At 46.9% G+C, this 15185-nt stretch overlaps 1 protein-coding gene across 5 annotated transcripts in view; it reads right to left on the bottom strand.

The window, feature by feature from the left end:
- Positions 1-692: 692 nt before the first annotated feature.
- Positions 693-15185, bottom strand: part of IGSF3 (immunoglobulin superfamily member 3) — a 94432-nt gene continuing 79939 nt past the window's right edge. For all 5 annotated transcript variants that reach the window (XM_039460847.2, XM_039460848.2, XM_039460849.2 and 2 more), the window contains 3 exons: positions 11572-11979; positions 6289-6771; positions 693-3815 (listed from right to left, as the gene is read on the bottom strand). In XM_039460847.2, the coding sequence (XP_039316781.2) occupies positions 3565-3815; positions 6289-6771; positions 11572-11979 (1142 nt within the window). In that variant the 3' untranslated portion in view covers positions 693-3564. The remainder of the gene's footprint in view (positions 3816-6288; positions 6772-11571; positions 11980-15185) is intronic.

The raw sequence follows: 15185 nt of genomic DNA, 5'->3' as shown, positions 1-15185 counted from the left end.
ATTACAGATGGGTTCTGACTAATCCCCTATCACTGCTATGACTTTAATCTTTCTAATATTCTTCTCAATTTGCAGATGTAAACCCCTCCCAACACTGGGTTGCAGATGTAAACCCCTCCCAACACTGGAAAAGGGAACAGAGACTGACGTGCTGTGCAGTCTCATTGAACTAGAATGCACAACTCCTGCTCTTATCTCCATTCTGGCAGATGCCTGCTGCATTTCACAGCCAGGGCAGCACTTCATAATTGGGAAAGGATGGCAGGGACTTGCTGCCGAGGCCATAGAAATGGCTATCCTGTGTTCCTGCTCTCCTTCTCATTGGGCTTCTACTCCCATCCCCCAACAAAAACGCTACAGGTTACAAGATCTACATTTTGAACCTGCCTTTCAGGCACCAGGTGTGTTTTGTGTGGCACAACTCTAGGGGCAACACAGCCTTGGCCATCGTGGTGAAGGTGTCTATTTACTAAGATACATTTCAGCAGATGGAACGAAGTGTCTTGCGGAAGAGGTGTTTTTATCATTTGGAGGTTATGGGGTGTAATAATGAAGACTGCAATTCACAGACCTTGAGCCTCGCAGGCCAATGCAAAGGGCAGAACTGTTGGCCCCCACGGCACAGTTCCACAGATGAAGGGGGCTGGTTAGTAAGGAGAAGGGAAGAAGACTGCAGTAAATGTAAACAGCCGTATTTTCAACATAATTTACTACAGGTCTCTGAAGTGTATATAAAATGTTTTAGTGCAACATCTTACAAATAGTTTTCCTTTAAAAAACAAAAACAAATCAACAGCTCTCTACATCATGCATGGGTAGTTTTCCTACCCTTTTTTTTTTTTTTTTCAATAATTAACGCAGAGAAACCATTGTTTGAAAAGAATATGAAAAGTTGCTACACAAACACCCGGTGAAAGAGGGTGTGGTCATATTCATGTCTTGGAATGCGCCTAGCACAGTGTAGTTTTTCATAAATGCATCGTTGTAGACATAGATGAATCGAGAGTATTCAGCATTTTCCTCTCCGTCTCAGACCTAAGGCTCCAGTAGACAATGCGCAGTGAGGCCTCACAGCCACTGGAGGGCACCATTACCATTCATCTGACATCGCATTTCCACAGAAATGGCCAAAGAAAGAAGGTCCTGGGGTTCTTCATGGGAAGCGCCAAAAGCTCAACCTTTGATGCTGTCCCCCAGCCCAATACAAAATACACAGAAAAAGCAGTTATTAAAATACTGGCTTGGGTTTTTTTCCTTTCAAATTTCCTGCAATTGCTCTACATGTTTAATTGCGTGCAGCACCTACTTCTCGATCGCTGTGAACAGAATCAAACTGAAATCTTGGTTACACATCCCCGTCCCTGCCAGCCTGCTGGCACCCTTCCATTTCGACAGAGGAAATGCCAGTCGTCTTCCCTCATTGACTCAGCCTGTAAATTAGGAGTCAGCAACTTCCCACTGAAAGCCCACATCCCTGAAATAAAGACACAGGGCAAAAGACCTTCTTTCTTCACAACTGTGCTGCTCCTGTACCTCTCATGTGTTGATGCAGCATAATAAATGAGAATCAGCATGTCAGGCAAGAGCAGGATTAAGGTGGTGGTGCCTGCACACTGTCTCACAGGAGGGTACTGGTATATTTGGGAGAGAAAAGGCAGGTCTGTGTGTTTGTCAGAAAATGGCTGAGCAATCACCGCTGGGCTCCCTCAGCTGGGGCTCAGCAAAGTATCTGCCAAGGAGCCTGGGGCCACCTGCACACCCGCAGACCCTTGAAGGATCAGCACCCACATGGCCTGGGGAATCCCATAGCCTCGCCTGCAGTCTGCTCAGACTCAGAAAAGGGCTTCACCGGAATCTCTTATCAGACTTAGTTCCAGAATCCCTGATGACTTTTTCCAAATTGTGACCCATCTTCGGACTCAGGATGCAAGTTCCCAGAGTAAGGGAGATGGCACGCTTGGTCAGAAAAAGATGGAAAGCAAGGGCATAAGAACATCTTCATAAAGTGAGAAAAAGAAAATATTTGCAACTGATGATGCCCCAAGTCCCCCAAGAGGGACTCGCATCTGGCCCAACAATGTAAAACAGGGAACACCAGCCATCATGGGGCTCAAGGAGCATTAAAATAAAAAGCCACCATAACAATGAACAACCAAACAACCTAGAACCACAAAAGAGACTGAGAAAGGGAAGGGAAAACCCCACAGACAAAGACTGTGATCAGTCTGCCAGACTAGGTAAACAGAAAGGAAGACAAAGGGCAGCCTCAAGACCACCCCCAGGCTGATATTATAGCAGTGAAAGGGAGGGAGAGAAAAAATGAATAAGGAAGACATCAATATCCTTAGGGAAAATCTAACTGGAAGGAAGAAGAAAAACCTAGTCTTCACACCTCCAGGGAGGTAGATATTTCTCTGCACTCTCCAACGCCAGGCCCTGGAGGCCCCCCTCCCACCCCTCACTGTCCCATCAGTGTTGACCAGCCCAGTGCCCTCCATCAGATGTCCGCCATGGCTGCTTCCGCTCTGTGCTCAGCTCAGGGACCCCCTTCCAAGTTCACTGGACACTTGAAGAGATTGCCAAAGCACCTGAAGACAAAAGCCCACCTGCTCACAGTTAGCAGTTAGAGGCCACCCTTGCCGCTCAGAGCAAGCCAGCAGCCAGCCTTTCTCCCTTCCTTCTCTAGTCACTGGTTTTGACGAATCTGCAAGTCAGTAGCTGCTAAAAGCAGCGCCACGCCCCCCTCCCCGCCCACTTTAATTTGGAAAGTGTGTGCCGTTTGGAGCTTCTGACCCATTCTCCAAGACAGTTTTCTTATATTTTGGCAAGGATGGGATGAAGCCTTTTTTGCCTCCCTGACCGGCCAGGCACCATCTACTCCTAATGGGGTTATGCAGGATTTCTCTTGTACATAGCACAGTTCTGTGAAGCAGAAGTCAATGCTTTCATCTTGACTACAGAGTGGTCCCAGCAGCTCCAGCTGAGGGAAAAGACAAGATACAAATTTTGCCCACACTACACACAATTTTCAAGTCTTAAGAAAGTAAAAAATGTTTGGGTATATTTTGATCCATGGGTGGCATTTTCAAATGTGCAAAAACAAAAGGTCTTGGAAGAGATTCCTTGTCACTAGAAAGTTCGTCCTTCCTTTTGCTGTCAGTTGTACGTAAGAGAAATTCGTCCACATTAAGGGATCCAAAAAGGGTAAACCAAAGGGATTTAAAAAGAGTACATTACAAAGAAGAAGCCCTGTAACACCTATCTGAGAATACTAGATAAATCCGTGAGTAGATGTGGCACCTGGAGCTACTCACTACATTACTAAAAACAGAAACGAGAAACCTTAACAGCAGGTCACAACGTTTGCGCGCAAATAGCTAACCACCCGAGACTGCCACCGAGAGGCAGTCTGTCTCTGTGACTGATTGGGAACTCGGACACTTTTCAAGTCTGACGGCTTTCCACACGGGCGGCCCAGAGTTTGGGTGCTGTCAACTGTCCAATCACAGAGCAAGGGAGAGCCTCAGCTCCTCCGCAGCCGACATCTGCTGGGGCGTCCCCCGCTTAGTCTATGGCCCCTGGGTGGATACTGAGTACAGGGGGCTCCAGGCAAGTGGGGGAGTAGTTGAGGTGCGGCTCTTTGATCCACAGGAGGGGCACCCCGTTCTTCCCATCGGAGTTCTTGCTGGAGTTCCGGCTCTTGAAACGCACGAGCAGGATGGTGATGATGAGGATGCCAAAGATGGGGAAAGGGTAGAAGAAGACGAAGTAGAAGAGTGCGTCGTTGGAGCAGATGATGGACTGCAGGGTGGGACCTGAAAAGGACAGTGAGGGAGACGAGACATTGAGCGTGGGTTTGACCTGAGAAGCTGGGCCGCTCGCATCTCCTGCTGAAGACCTCGCCTGGCCCAGGGGAAGCTCCTCCGTGACACTCCCACACCGCCTGTCTTTCCCCTGCTAACCATTCACGGTGGGAGACGACCCTTCTGCTCTTTTCCTCACAACACCTCTCCTAATTTACAGCCGCACGTTCCAGCAAAGCAATGCTTCTGTTTTCCCTTGAGAGCCATTACTGCTTCTTGGAAAGCCACATAATGAAATGTAATTTATTGACTGGGAACTCAACTGCCTCGAGGATCACGAAGAAGCTGCTCCGGTTCCGTCGGAGCCTCCTGCACGGCTGCATTTTCCATGCCCTTTGCACCTAGTTCTGCTACAAACTTCCTTCTCTGGGATGATGACACATTCCCTTCCTGCCAGCTTCTGAGAGCAGTTTTACCGGAAATGATACTTCCTTGATTAATGCTATCAATTAAATGTCTTTATGGACCACTTACAAATATCCATAGCGTGTCCATGGCCACAAAGAACACAGTATTAGTGATAGCTGGATATGGAAGAGAATAAACCAGGCACCCCAAGGCAGGTTTAGGGCTGCTCTATAAGTCTTTAGACCTTGGCAGGAGCCTAGCCTCTGGGAGCCCATGTTTTCTCTGTAAAATAAGGCTGCTGGGTGACATCTGTACTCGATGAAGCCTGATAATAATGGACATCCACAATGCACAGGTAAAATGTGCCTAGACCGCTTTGCTTTCTCTCGAGGCAGTGGGTTATTCAGTGGATCACAGCATGGTCTGTGCATGCTGCAGCCTGCTGTCCCATCCACTGAACAGCTGTCACTCATCAGTATTATTAAGAAAATTTAACCTGCCTCTGATTCGATTTCCAAAGTGCATGAAACTGCTGCTGATGGTCAGCCACTATTGACCTGCCAAACTCCAGTTTCATACGGTTCTATCTAACACAATGTGAACACTGGGTGATCAAGGCAAAGAAATAGTGGCCCAAACTTAAAAAACTCAATCGAGATTAAGTGGTAAAATGTTTTGGCCGAAAAGAAGTTGAAAATCCCAGCAACTGTTTTTCTTTCTGCGTTCCAGGTCAGGGCTGCTCCTTCCCGCCCCGGTGTTAGTCCTCGGGGAATACTAGAGCACCATTTTTAGTCTAATGTAGTCCATGTTTTGATGGCAAGTCAGCCAAGAGTGCATTGTTCCAACAAAAAATTCAGGCCAGCAATGCTTCCCCCAGTCTCTGCTCACAGCGGAAGTCCCTCAGGATCACGGAAACTGCATTCTGGGCGCCTGCAAATCCCCTCTCATCTCTCCTGTAATATCACAGCCCTTCTAGGCTGGTCCTCCCAACATACAAGACCCACCTCGACTTTCAAGTCACCCTCCAAAATAACAATGACCCAGAAACTGGACAAAAAGAAATCATGGCAGTGAGGTTGTCAGGCTTCATTTTTTTTCCCTTTCCATTGTGAGTCTGAAACACTTGCTAATTCACTAAAGAAAGGAGTTCCAATAGTCTAAAAAAATAACAAAGTAACACCAAACAATATACTAGTATAATGAAATCTTACTAAAATTAAATCTGGTGGAGCATCAAGTTTATTATAAAGATTATATGGTATATTATCACTTTAATTTCTATCCCTGTTTTTGCATGGGTAATCAAGGGTCCATTATATGAACTAGTATATCCAATCCTACTAATAAATGCCCATGACCATTAAGAAAACTACTTATGGCTGGGTGTGGTGGCTCAGGCTTGTAATCCCAGCATTTTGGGAGGCCAAGGTGGGTGGATCACGAAGTCAGGAGTTCAAGTCCAGCCTGACCAACAGGGTGAAACCCCATCTCTACTAAAAATAAAAAAATTAGCTGGGTGTGGCAGTGCGCGCTTATAGTCCCAGCTACTCGGGAGGCTGAGGCAGGATAATCGCTGGAACCCAGGAGGCAGAGGCTGCTGTGAGCGCCATTTCACTCCAGCCTGGGCAACGAGAGTAAAACTCGGTCTCAAAAAAAAAAAAAAAAAAAAAAAAAAAACTGGCCAGGCGCAGTGGCTCACGCCTGTAATCCAAGCTCTTTGGGAGGCCGAGGCGGGTGGATCACAAGGTCAAGAGATCGAGGGTCAACATGGTGAAACCCCGTCTCTACCAAAAATACAAAAAATTAGCTGGGCATGGTGGCGCGTGCCTGTAATCCCAGCTACGCAAGAGGCTGAGGCAGGAGAATTGCCTGAACCCAGGAGGCGGAGGTTGCGGTGAGCCGAGATCGCGCCATTGCACTCCAGCCTGGGTAACAAGAGCGAAACTCCGTCTCAAAAAAAAAAAAAAAAAAAAAAACCCTACTTATTTTAACCTATAATCAAGCTCTAAATTTATCTTCCACACACTGTTGGAACCAACAGTGATATCCTTCCTTCCTCTGTACTTGGGAAACTCACTTGTATCCAGAACATGGATGCCAATGGGGGCCGACTCCTCCTCCGTCAGCCGGTACCACTCCTTCTGAGGACTGGGCAGCCACTCCTCCACGCGGCAGGAGTAATTGCCCGTATCTTGGGGGCTTGCCTGCAGCACTGTGAGCCGGTAGAGCACCGGGGAGAGCCTCTGGAAGCGAAGCCTGCCTTCCCAGGGACTGCCCTCTGGGCCAAAGACAGCATCTGGGCCCACGCTCAGCAGGGCCGTCCGCTCTGTTGCATCATCACTGTCCTCCTCCTCCTCTTCCTCCTCCTCCATTTCTTCTTCCTGTTCTTCCACGTCAGGGCTGCTCCTTTTCGCCCCAGCTTTAGTCCTCAGGGAATACCAGGCCACAGCGAAGCGGGAGTCCTGGCTGGAGCGGGACACAATGCTACAGTCCAGCTGGAAAGCTGCCTTCTCAGAAACCGTGGCATTGGGGACCACTGTGTCCACCTGTAGGGCAGCATCTGGGGAGGGACAAGGGACAAAGAAGAGAGAGGTGGTTGTTTAATTTATTTGCTTAAAATAAACTAAATGTCCGTCACTAAATACATGATAGCAATATCCATGCTATAGGATACTATGCACCTATTGAAAAGGCGCAGGCAGTGCTGCAGGTGGAAGCTGACCCAAGAAAAATTATTAGAGTACAGAACAATGTTACTGTCCATGTCACTGCATGCAGTAAATGTATTTTATTCTGACATACGTATCTGTTTATACTTGCATAAAATATCTGTGAAAGAATTCATGAGAAGCTGGCAATGTGGTCCCTTCCGGGAATCCTGGGAGGCAGGGATGCTTATTTTCACTGTAACCCCTTGAGTGGCTGAATACTGTCCCCCCAAAATGCACATCCACCTGGAACCTCAGAATGTGATTATTTGGAAACAGCATCGTTGCAGATGTACTTAGCTAAGAGGAGGTCTTACAGGATTAGGGTGGGCCCCAAATCCAGAGGCTGCTGCTATGAACTGAACTGGTTCCCCTCCAAATCAATATGCTGAACTCCTAACCCACAATGTGACCACATTTGGAGGTAGGACTTTTAGGAGGTAACTAAAATTAAACGAGGTCATAAGGCTGAGACCATAATCCAGCAGGACTGGTGGCTTATAAGAAGAAGAGAGACAATCTCTCTCCAGGTGCACGCACTGAGGAAAGACTATTCAAGGACATGGCAAGAAGGCGGCCATCTGCGAGCCCGAAGAGCCCTTGCCAGAACTTAGCCATGCGGGCACCCTGACCTCAGACTTCCAACCTCTGAAACTGTGGGAAATAGTATTTCCCACAGTCTATAGTATTTTGCTATGGCAGCTGAGCAGACTAAGATAACTAGTTTCCTTATGAGCCCAAGAGAGGACACAGAGAGAAGGTGGCCTATGACAGGGGAGGCCCGAGCAGGAGTGAAGCAGCCGGAACGCCTGTGGCCACGAGGAGCTGCGGAAGGCCAGGAAGTGTTCCACCCTAGCGCCTTCACGGGGAGCATGGCTATGATGACATCCTGATTTTGGACTTCTAGCCTGCAGAACTGTAAGAGAATAAACTTCTTTTGCTTTAAACAATCAAGTTTATAGTAATGTGCTATGGTAGCCCTGGGAAGTTAAAACACCCATGCAGTAACTTAAATTTAAACTAAGTGCATGTCGCTTATTGCCTAAAATGCAGTGAATCCAAGGACATCAATATCTCTCCAAGGACTGAAGCAAAATAACAGATGACAAGGCTGGCAGGGCCCTACCCTGTGAGCATGGCTGTCTCAGGAGGGTGTACAAAAGTGTCCTCCCGACTTAGGCAGGAGACACAGAGTTAACCACAGAGAGGGACCCCGAGCAGGTGAGTCACAACAGCTCACAGATGCCAACAGACAGACTCGTATCTGTTTTGCTTTTTTTTTTTTTTTTGGCTCACTGTGGTATGTTCTAAACAAATAAATCACTCCCTAACTCCTAAAAGGCCTCCCTTTGGCCCTGTTTATGTAATGTAAACCAAAGTAGAGCTACCAAATCAGATCCTACTTGGAGGAAGACCAAATAGGAGCACTTTCCAAGTATTGCCCTGGACTTTCAATGAATTGGCTTAGCGTCACTCACAGGTGAACACAAAGCTGGGCTTCCCACTGCTCTTGTGGGGGCTCTGCCAAGCCCCTCTGCACCTCCTCCCCCACACCCATCTGGAGTCTCAGTATGCACTGCTGGCAAAAGGAGGCTCAGTAACCAGTTACAGGTGGCAGGCCCAGCTCTCTCAGGGACAAGAACATGCTTGAGAGCGGAAAGTGGCCGGGTGGGGACTATTCAATCAGTTCACAGGCAACTCAAACTCACTGGACGCCTCAGTTGTAACTCCAAGCCCACTGGAGTACAATGGGGAGCTCCCCAGCGTTTTTCTCCTCCAGAGTCTGACATCCCCAGGTATCCCCAGGCTCCTGGTGACTGGCTAAGGTGTCAAGGGAGGTGGTCCTGGGTGACATGCAATAGAACTCATCACGGTCAGGGTCAAGATGGCCAGAGACCATCAGGCATTTAGCTCCTCAGAAGCGCCTCCTCCCTCTCCAGTCTCCCTTTGTTTTCTTCTCTTCTAACCGCCTAACATTTTTCTTGGCCTCTTCATGCCTTATCTGCATAAATGACTCAATACAAGCTTCCTGAAAGAAATCAATTTCTACCTTCCCATAATCTTCTCCCCTTAACATGTGTCTCTACCAATCCGGTTCCCTGCATCTGCCCCCTTCTAGAATATGCCAACCTTCTTCCCTGTTCAGATGTTAATACTCTTTCCTTTTCCAAGTATAAGCCACGGAAAGATGCTGACCTCTGTCTGCCCCTGCTGTCTGCGTGATGCTAATGGCTCCCCTGGCTCTCAGTGACCACCGATTCCTGGCCTGTGTGGTGACTGTGGCTTTCTCTCTTCCCCAGTTGTGTGAGCCAAACACAACTACTAATCGACCCATCTGCAATCTTAGTGAGGGTGGGAGCCCTTCGTGCCGTGTATTTCAGAATATAGTGAATGGTCAACCCTTAGCAGCCAAAGGTGATTGTTTTCCTAACAATACTTTTAGAACTATATTATTCCAAGTCTTCCATATGTTTAACGTATCCCTCTGGAAAAAAGCTTTTAAGTACATATGCACAATGAATGTTATGAAACCACTAAAAATAGTGACTATGAAATGCTTTCAGAGACACGGCAAAATGCTCATAAAAGAAAGCTGAGTGGGAAAAAAAGATCGCATAAAATAGTAAGATCCTGACTTTGTTTAGAGAGAGAGGAAATATGAAGACATGAGGTAAAGACCAAAAAATATACACCAAATTATTAATAGTAGGTGTTTGCAGGCCGTGAGATTATGGGTAACTTTCAAAATTATACTTTTCTGTTTTCCAGTGTTTTGTAATTAGTACAATCAACCTGTGCAATCAGGGACGGATGGACACACGGACAGAAGGCAGGCTGATGCAGGCTTGCTCAGGGTTGAGCAGGAGACACACACAGCGGGAGCAGTTTAGGTACCTGTTGGAAGCACAGACTGGCAGGAGGAAAGCCCGGTGGTCACTCCGCCTGTACCTGCTAGCTGTGTGGTGATTCACTCCAGGCTTTGGTTCCTCATGAGTAAAACCTACCACTCAGGGTTACTGTGAAGCCTGAACGTGAGTCTCCTAACTACAGCTGGCATGTAGCTGTACTCAATAAACATGTGTCTCCTCCCATTCCATCTGGGGGCCTCAGTGTGGTGACCTGCAGAATGGGTGGGAGTTGAGGAAGCGGGGCATTCAGCTGCCATTCTCCACAATTTCACCTTCGGGAAAAGACATGCGGCCATTTCTAGGCAAGGTAAAAAGCAAAAAATATATATAAATAAATAAAAGCTCATGAAAAAATAGGAGTTAGCTCAAAGTGGAGGTAGGTGATTTCCCCTGCAGCTTAGGCCAGACACAGGTGAATGAGCTACTGTCCATTTCCTGTAGCCAAGGCTGCAGCCCCTCCCTGAAGCGTGTTCCATGATCTAAGGGACCTGACGCCACCCTGGAGATCCAACGTCCCACCAACAAAATGAGCTGCTCTACTCAGACATAAAGACATTATAAAAACTTCCAGTAGTGCCAAAGGCCACAAATGTGAATGTCGGGATGCTCAGAAAACAAACAAGATACTGATGGGGTCACAAATTCACTTCTACTCCAGGTCCTTATGGGAACGATCGACTTTTCACTCGAATACGAATGGATGATGCTATGATGTTAAAAAGGACACAGGAATCCTGCACATCTTAGCTTTAATTATGTGTTTAAATGAGCAACAATTATGCCTAGTAATTATATGCATTTAGCCATTTAGAAACAGCAATAAAGACAAGAAAACCAAAAGGCCACATAGAATAGTTATTAGTACTAATAAAATTATTGGGGCTGGGCCAGGTGCCTCATGCCTGTAATCCCAGAACTTCGGGAAGCCGAGGTGGGCGAATCACGAGGTCAGGAGTTTGAGACCAGCTTGGCAACACAGTGAAACCCCATCTCTACTAAAAATACAAAAATCAGCCGGGTGTGGTGGCACACACCTGTAGTCCCAGATACTCTGGAGGCTGAGGCAGGAGAATCACTTGAACCCGGGAGGCGGAGGTTGCAGTGAGCCAAGATCATGCCATTGCACTCCAGCCTGGGCGACAGAGTGAGACTCCATCTCAAGAAATAAAAATTTAAAAAATTATTGGGAAGTGAGAGAGTGTGGCTGGGCGCGGTGGCTCACGCCTGTAATCCAAGCACTTCGGAGGCCAAAGCAGGCGAATCACCTGAGATCAGTTCAAGGAAGTGATAGAGTGAAAGCTATACACAATTCATTGTTTTCTATTTAAAGCTTGTAAACCGATTATTTTCCACTGAAAATCACAAGCTGAATTTTTTTTTAACAACATGGTTATTGTTTCAAGATTTTTGTCATATCCACCATTTGTTCAAATCTGGAACAAGATCTGTGCGCCTGGAATAATGAATGGCCAGATTTTATTTTAATTAAGAAATCAAATCACCTTAGGCCAAAGCCAGATGTGCAATTTTCCATTCACTAGAAAAAAATTCAGGCAATTTTGAATATAAATGCATACAAAAATAGACATTCATATATTGAACTGCAAATAATTTATTAATAATTTTATCCGGTGCATAAAATATTATACTTAAATAATATGCTAATTTTATCCAGTGCATAAAATATTACACTTAAAGGGGAAACATCAGAGGGAGTGGAAGCCTGGGGACATGGAACCTCACCTGGTCGCATGACCGTCAGAGCTGTCTGCCCAGCGGTGTCCTCTGCCCGCTTATACCACACACCACTGGGGCTAGGCAGCCACTCCTCCACGCGGCAGCTGTAGGTCCCACTGTCCTGCACAGCCACATTCTGGATGAAGAGCCGGTACACGCCGGGGGAAGGACTCTCCAAATGCAGCCGCCCCTTCAGGTTGTTCTTGGCCGCCTGCTCTCCATAGTGGAAGGTGGCCTCGCGGCTCAGACGGGCCACAGTCTCCTGCTCGGGGTGGTTAGGCTTCCATACAAACCATTCCACCATGAGCTGGGAGGCCATGCTGGTGCGATTGAGGACGACACACTCCAGCTGCACCTGCCGGGTCTCCAGAACCGACAGGTTCCCCTGGGCTTGGCTGAGCCTCAGGCGGCTGTCTGGAACAGTGAGGAAACAGAAGTCAGCACCAAGAAGACAACAAGCAATCCGTATGCGTCCCTTCCCAGGGTGGGTGAAGGGGTGCTTTCCAAACACAGAAGGACGGCAGGCGGGCTCCGTTAGGAGAAACGTTTCTCAGATGTGGCTCCCTAAACATTGAGTTCCTCGATCACGTGTTGGAATGCCTGGGTTTCGAGGAGTTCGATGTTACAATAACAGCTGTCCCTGAAGTCACAGCCCTCATCGGTTCTGAGGCTCACGGGAGGACGAGCAGAAATTGTAGAGACTGCACATCCAAATGACAAAAAACCCCAAAGCACGTGGCTGGCTGAGGCGGGTGGTTGGGAACGGTCAGGGAAGGGGATGGTGAGAAACCCCGAAAAGAATAAACTTTTTAAAACTGACCATATGATGGCTAGAAAATGCTGGGCTGCCAACCACACAGGAACTGCAGGGGGAAACCCAGTTTAATCTGTTCATCTGTTAGCCTTCAGAATTGTAGTTCTCAATTTCCTTACAAAGGCCTACACAAGTTCCCTCTCAGGGTGGGAATAGAACTGATATGACATCAGTAAAGAAAAGATTGCTGGGTGTGGTGGCTCACACCTGTCATCCCAGCACTTTGGGAGGCCAAGGTGGGTGACTCACTTGAGGCCAGGAGTTTGAGACCAGCCGGGCCAACACAGTGAAACCCTGTCTCCATTAAAAAATACAAAAATTACCCAGGTGAGGTGATGTGCACCTATAATCCCAGCTACTCGGCGGGGGTGAAGGTTGCAGTGAGCCAAGATCATGCCACTGCACTCCAGCCTGGGTAACGGAGTGAGATGCTGTCTCAAAAAAAAAAAAAGAGAGAGAGAGAAAGAAAAAAAAGAAAAGATTGATACTGATGGAACTGGGTGCTTTGAAAACTCAGCCAAGCAGAGTCTCCTCTGGTGGAAAAGTGTAATTAATGACAGCACACCTTGATGGCATGCCTATAATCTCAAAAGGGCCCAAATGACTCCATCTGGACCAGAGGTATCTAAAAGCTATGACACTATGAATGCACTGTAGCACCTCAGGAATGAGACTTCTGAGTGACATCAGCGGCGGGGAGGCTGGGCACTTTCACTCAGTACTTTCTACACACTTCAATACTGCTTGAATGTTTTACAATATTCATGATTACAAAATAACCAATTTCATATAACCAAATCCCTTTCTCCCTCCCCATTCGAATATATATATAGGAAGATATTAACTCTGGTTGTCTCAGGGTTGAAAGGTTACTTTCTTTGTTTCTTGGGTTTTCTATTTAATTAATTTATTTTTTTGGTGTGTATGTATTTTCCAGAAGAAAACGATACAAATCAAAACTGTCAACTGAAACAGGGAAAGCTGTTTTACTCGATGTCCTGTGAGTTTCACGTTTACAGTTTTAAAGTTCACTGTAACAGAGACTTCACTAAATGTGCGGACAGGGACCCTTCCAGTCCTTCTGCACTGTTCCACTTAGCTTGACTGTAGTCTCAGAGAAGGAAATCCCCTCAATAAGTCTAGGCTCCTCCAAGAATCTCTTGGTTTCAGTACAAATGAGGAAAGGAAAAAACGGTGATGACCAGAGCAGAAATGCAGAGGGATGGGGGTGATCGTGTTCTTTCAGTAGAGAAAATCATTAGAACTGAAAATAGATGAAAAACAGGAACCAAAAGAACACTGGTGGGCCTAATGACAACCTTCAATTTTCAAAAACCCCAGGGACTGGCCTGAAGTCGGGTCACCGAAAATGCCAATGGGAATCACTTCAGACCAGAGCTTCCTGTTTCATGCACCAGCAGAGGTTAGAAGAAAATACCACCGTGAGGCCAGTGAGAATCCCTGGAAACATAATATTCTCAGGCAAAGGCAGAGGACAGACCCACTGCATTCAGCAGGAGCCAGGCCACACCTGGAGATCGGTACTGGGTTCCACTGGCTTACTGAACAGACCTCCTTAGGAGACAAGCAATGATGAAGAAAACTAAGTTCCTATGCTTACTCAGGAGGCTTCAACTCTCGTAGAAGAGACAGAAAACAAATGTGTATATATATGCATTCTAATATAAAAATAATACATAGTGACTGATAAGTCTATTTTAAGTATAAATATAAATAAATACTTCATAATTACTTAGATATGAATAAGTAAATTAACAGAATGTCAGGTGGTGATATGTATTGTGGAAAGGCTGGGGAAAGGAAAGCTAGAGTGATGAGGGGCTACATTTAAGTTAAAATGAGCTAGGAATCCCCTTTCAAGGAAGAGCAAGATAAATAAGCATCTATGGCCAACATGTTCCAGGCTGAGAGAACGTAAGTACCAAGGCCTTGAGGTGTTTAGGGAAAGCAATCATTTATTCCTTATTCAACCAATATTTACTCAGAGTACCATGCTGGTGGCTGAAGACGTAAGACACAGCCCTGTCCTCAAAGTGCTTACAGTGTAGTATAGAAGAAATGCAAACCATTATTAGACTATGTGTTTTATAACGGATCCATACTGGTATGGGAGAAATCAGGGTAGGCTTCCTAAAGGTGGTGCTGAATGAAGTCTTAGGGATAGGGTGAAGACAGCGGAGAAGCAGCAGGGGAAACACATTCCAGACAATGAGGATGGCACAAGCAAAGGCCTCGAGATGAGACTCTGGGTGGCAACACAGCACCCCATGGTCCATCAGGAAGGAAGGCGGCAGCAACCACCAATTGTAGGGACGGAGAATGAGGGATGGAGAGGCCACTAAGGCTGCATGACGTGAGTAGAAGTTGAAAGCACTAGAGATCTTTAACAGAGAAGGGGAGATTGAAAGGGGCATACTCTTCATGTATTTGAAAGGAAACGACCCAGACTTATCTTTTGTTGTTCTAGGGGCAGAACTAAAAAGGGAAATTACAGGAAGGTGATCTTTTCAACAATCAGAGCTACCCCAAAGTGGGACTGAGGCCTGCAGACGGAGTAGCTCTCCCTCCCTGGAAGCATTCTGGCAGAGGTTGAGTGCCTCCCCTCAGGGAGAGGAATAAGGGCGACATCCCGGGGTCAGAGAGGGGCCGGAGAAGGACTGATTCAGCTTGGAGATAGGAAGGGCTTGCCTGGGCTGCGCTGGGAGCTATGGAAGAAGGAGGACGCAGATGCATAAAACCAGAAAACTCTGGGTGTGGAGCTGGTGCCAGCCTGAGACCCAGGGTG

This window comes from Saimiri boliviensis, chromosome 11 (assembly GCF_048565385.1).
Source record: "Saimiri boliviensis isolate mSaiBol1 chromosome 11, mSaiBol1.pri, whole genome shotgun sequence".
NCBI classification, from domain to species: Eukaryota; Metazoa; Chordata; class Mammalia; order Primates; family Cebidae; genus Saimiri; species Saimiri boliviensis.
The sequence above is the reverse complement of the archived record's forward strand: the minus strand, read 5'-3'. Positions and strand labels throughout refer to the sequence as shown.